Source organism: Antrostomus carolinensis, unplaced genomic scaffold (assembly GCF_000700745.2).
Source record: "Antrostomus carolinensis isolate BGI_N321 unplaced genomic scaffold, ASM70074v2 scaffold33580, whole genome shotgun sequence".
NCBI lineage: Eukaryota > Metazoa > Chordata > Aves > Caprimulgiformes > Caprimulgidae > Antrostomus > Antrostomus carolinensis.
In genome coordinates this window covers 1-2,685 of record NW_010291143.1, presented here as the reverse complement: position 1 = coordinate 2,685, position 2,685 = coordinate 1, and the positions used below count along the sequence as shown (strand labels likewise).

The 2,685-nt window shown below is 62.2% G+C and overlaps 1 protein-coding gene across 1 annotated transcript in view; it reads left to right on the top strand.

Moving 5' to 3' along the window:
• Window positions 1–2,249, top strand: part of LOC104530730 (protein sidekick-2) — a gene marked incomplete at its 5' end in the record, with an annotated part of 4,256 nt that extends 2,007 nt beyond the window's left edge. The window contains 5 exons of the mRNA XM_010175415.1: window positions 89–250; window positions 401–526; window positions 796–960; window positions 1,299–1,439; window positions 2,089–2,249. Of these exons, the coding sequence (XP_010173717.1) occupies window positions 89–250; window positions 401–526; window positions 796–960; window positions 1,299–1,439; window positions 2,089–2,249 (755 nt within the window). The remainder of the gene's footprint in view (window positions 1–88; window positions 251–400; window positions 527–795; window positions 961–1,298; window positions 1,440–2,088) is intronic.
• Between the last annotated feature and the right edge of the window lie 436 nt (window positions 2,250–2,685).

The window sequence follows — 2,685 nt, the reverse complement described above, 5'->3', positions numbered from 1 at the left end:
ACGCCCGTGGATGGTGAGGGCATGATGGGGGCACTGGGGGGAGCTGGGAGGGCTCTGGGAGGACCCGGCTCAGGCTCTGTCCCCACAGGTGTCAGTAAGATCGTGACAGTGGATGTGAAGGGGAACAGCCCGCTGTGGATGAAGGTGAAGGACCTGGCCGAGGGCGTGACGTACCGGTTCCGAATCCGGGCCAAAACCTTTGCTTATGGTCCAGACGTTGAGGCAAACATCACCACGGGGCCTGGGGAAGGTAGGGGACATGTGGGGTGGTGTGCCGGGGTCAGGGAGGAGATGTGATAGGGACAGTCCTTCTGGTGCCATCCATCAGGGCTGGCATGGCCATGTGCCACCGAGCTGCTCCAGACCACCGCTGAGTTCCAGCTCTGCTCTGCATCCCCAGGTGCCCCCGGCCCCCCAGGTGAGCCCTTCATCTCCCGCTATGGCTCAGCCATCACCATCCACTGGTCGAGCGGAGACCCTGGCCAAGGGCCCATCACCAGATACGTCATCGAGGCCCGTCCTTCAGGTACCACAGCTCTGCTCTGCTTTCCATCCCCACCTCGATACCAGCTTGGCTTCAGGAGAAAGGGAAACTGAGGCAGGGAGTACTGACCTCTCCCAGGCCACCCAACAGGCTGGGTGATTTTATCAATGACGCTGCAGCCAGTGAGCTCAGTGCCTGACGGGAGGAGCGGGCAGAGGGGACACGCTCCTGGATGGAGGGGGATCAGCCTCTCACCCTGGGGAGTCCTGCAGTGCTGGTCCCCCCACTCTCAGGTCCCTTTTCTCTTCCAGATGAGGGACTCTGGGACATCCTCATCAAAGACATCCCCAAGGAGGTGACCTCCTACACCTTCAGCATGGACATCCTCAAGCAGGGGGTCAGCTACGACTTCCGCGTCATCGCCGTGAACGACTACGGCTATGGGACCCCCAGCACACCTTCCCCCTCTGTGTCAGGTAGCTGGTGGGGACAGCATGTGGGTGTCCCCAGAGGGATGCTGTCACCCTTGTGCTGGAGGGACAGTCCCAACGATGCTCTGTTCTCATGGCCATCACTGAAACCCATCTCCCTGACCCTGCCTGGCTCTACAGAGCCCCAAATCCCGCTGCCAGCAGCATCTGCCAGCACTCCCCTTGCAAAGCCTCCTGCTCTCCCCCTCTATCCCACTCCCTCACGTGGATCCAGGTCTTACAAAGTTCCCCAAGGTGACCCCATAGCCTGTAGTGGGGTCTCCCCATCCATACTGGTTTTTCCCCCTCCTCATACCCCTCTGATCCTCCCTGCTGTGCCCCAGCCCAGAAAGCCAACCCCTTCTACGAGGAGTGGTGGTTCCTGGTGGTCATTGCCCTGGTGGGGCTCATCTTCATCCTCCTGCTCGTCTTCGTGCTCATCATCCGTGGGCAGAGCAAGAAATATGCCAAGAAGTCAGACTCAGGTGAGTGCTGGGGATCTGGTGGGTGGTGATGGGACCCTTCGGGGTGCCAGCTGGGGGGGTGCAGAACCCTGACCCCATAGGAGCCTCTCTGGGGCTTCCCTGCCTTTGGGGGTCTGAGTAGGGTGGTGGGAACTTACCTCCCCATCTGCCTTGGGGCCCAGCTCCTCCAGAGACTCGGTGACATCTGATAGAGATGCTGTGGGCTTCCCGGAGAGCGGCGGGAGCTAAAGATTAAAGAAGGGAGTTGTGTGGCTGTCAGCTGCGCAGGCAGGGCAGCGCGGGGGCTCGGCAGAGGTCACCGGGATTAGCCAAACACTGATCTGTTTTCTTAGCTGTATTAAGGGCTCAAATTGTGAGGAAAATCCAGAGCTCCTGGTTAAGCAAACAGAGTCGCTGAGCCGGGAGCTGGAGGCGATGGGGCAGGTCAAGGCAGGCAGGCTCGGCACGGCCAGTGGTGCCAGGCATGGGGCTGATGTGTGGCCACTGCCCCAGGACTGGCACCTCTTGGGTGTCCCCAGGCTTTGGTGTCTCCAACACCAGAGCTGGTACAACCCTCCTTGGACCATTCTCCAGCCCCCTGTGTGGGACCCCCAGGCTGTGCTGGAGGGGGTCATCCCATGGGCTCATCCCTGAGCATCCCATCCCGCAGGGAACGGCTCCAAGGCGACGGCGCTGAGCCATGGTGAGATGGTGAGCCTGGATGAGGGCAGCTTCCCCGCCCTGGAGCTCAACAACCGTGCCTATCCCTCCATCATGCGCTCACCACAGGATGGGCGCAGGGCTGGGGAGGGCTGGCACCCCGCGGGGTGACCCTGCTCTGTCCCATGTCCCCTCTGGCACGAGCTGCAGCTGCTGCTGGGATGCCAACCAGCCTGAAAGGCTGGGAATCCTGGAGAGCCCAGGGACCACGGGCAGGGTCCTTGTGGGGGGCTTGGCATGGCTTGGGGATGGTCATGCGCTCACCACAGGATGGGCGCAGGGCTGGGGAGGGCTGGCACCCCGCGGGGTGACCCTGCTCTGTCCCATGTCCCCTCTGGCACGAGCTGCAGCTGCTGCTGGGATGCCAACCAGCCTGAAAGGCTGGGAATCCTGGAGAGCCCAGGGACCACGGGCAGGGTCCTTGTGGGGGGCTTGGCATGGCTTGGGGATGGTCACTGTACCTGTCCTGGGGCTCAGCTGGGCTCATCCCCGTGGGCACAGCCCCGATGAGGGACCCACACTGAGCACCCACCTCTCCCTGAGGTCC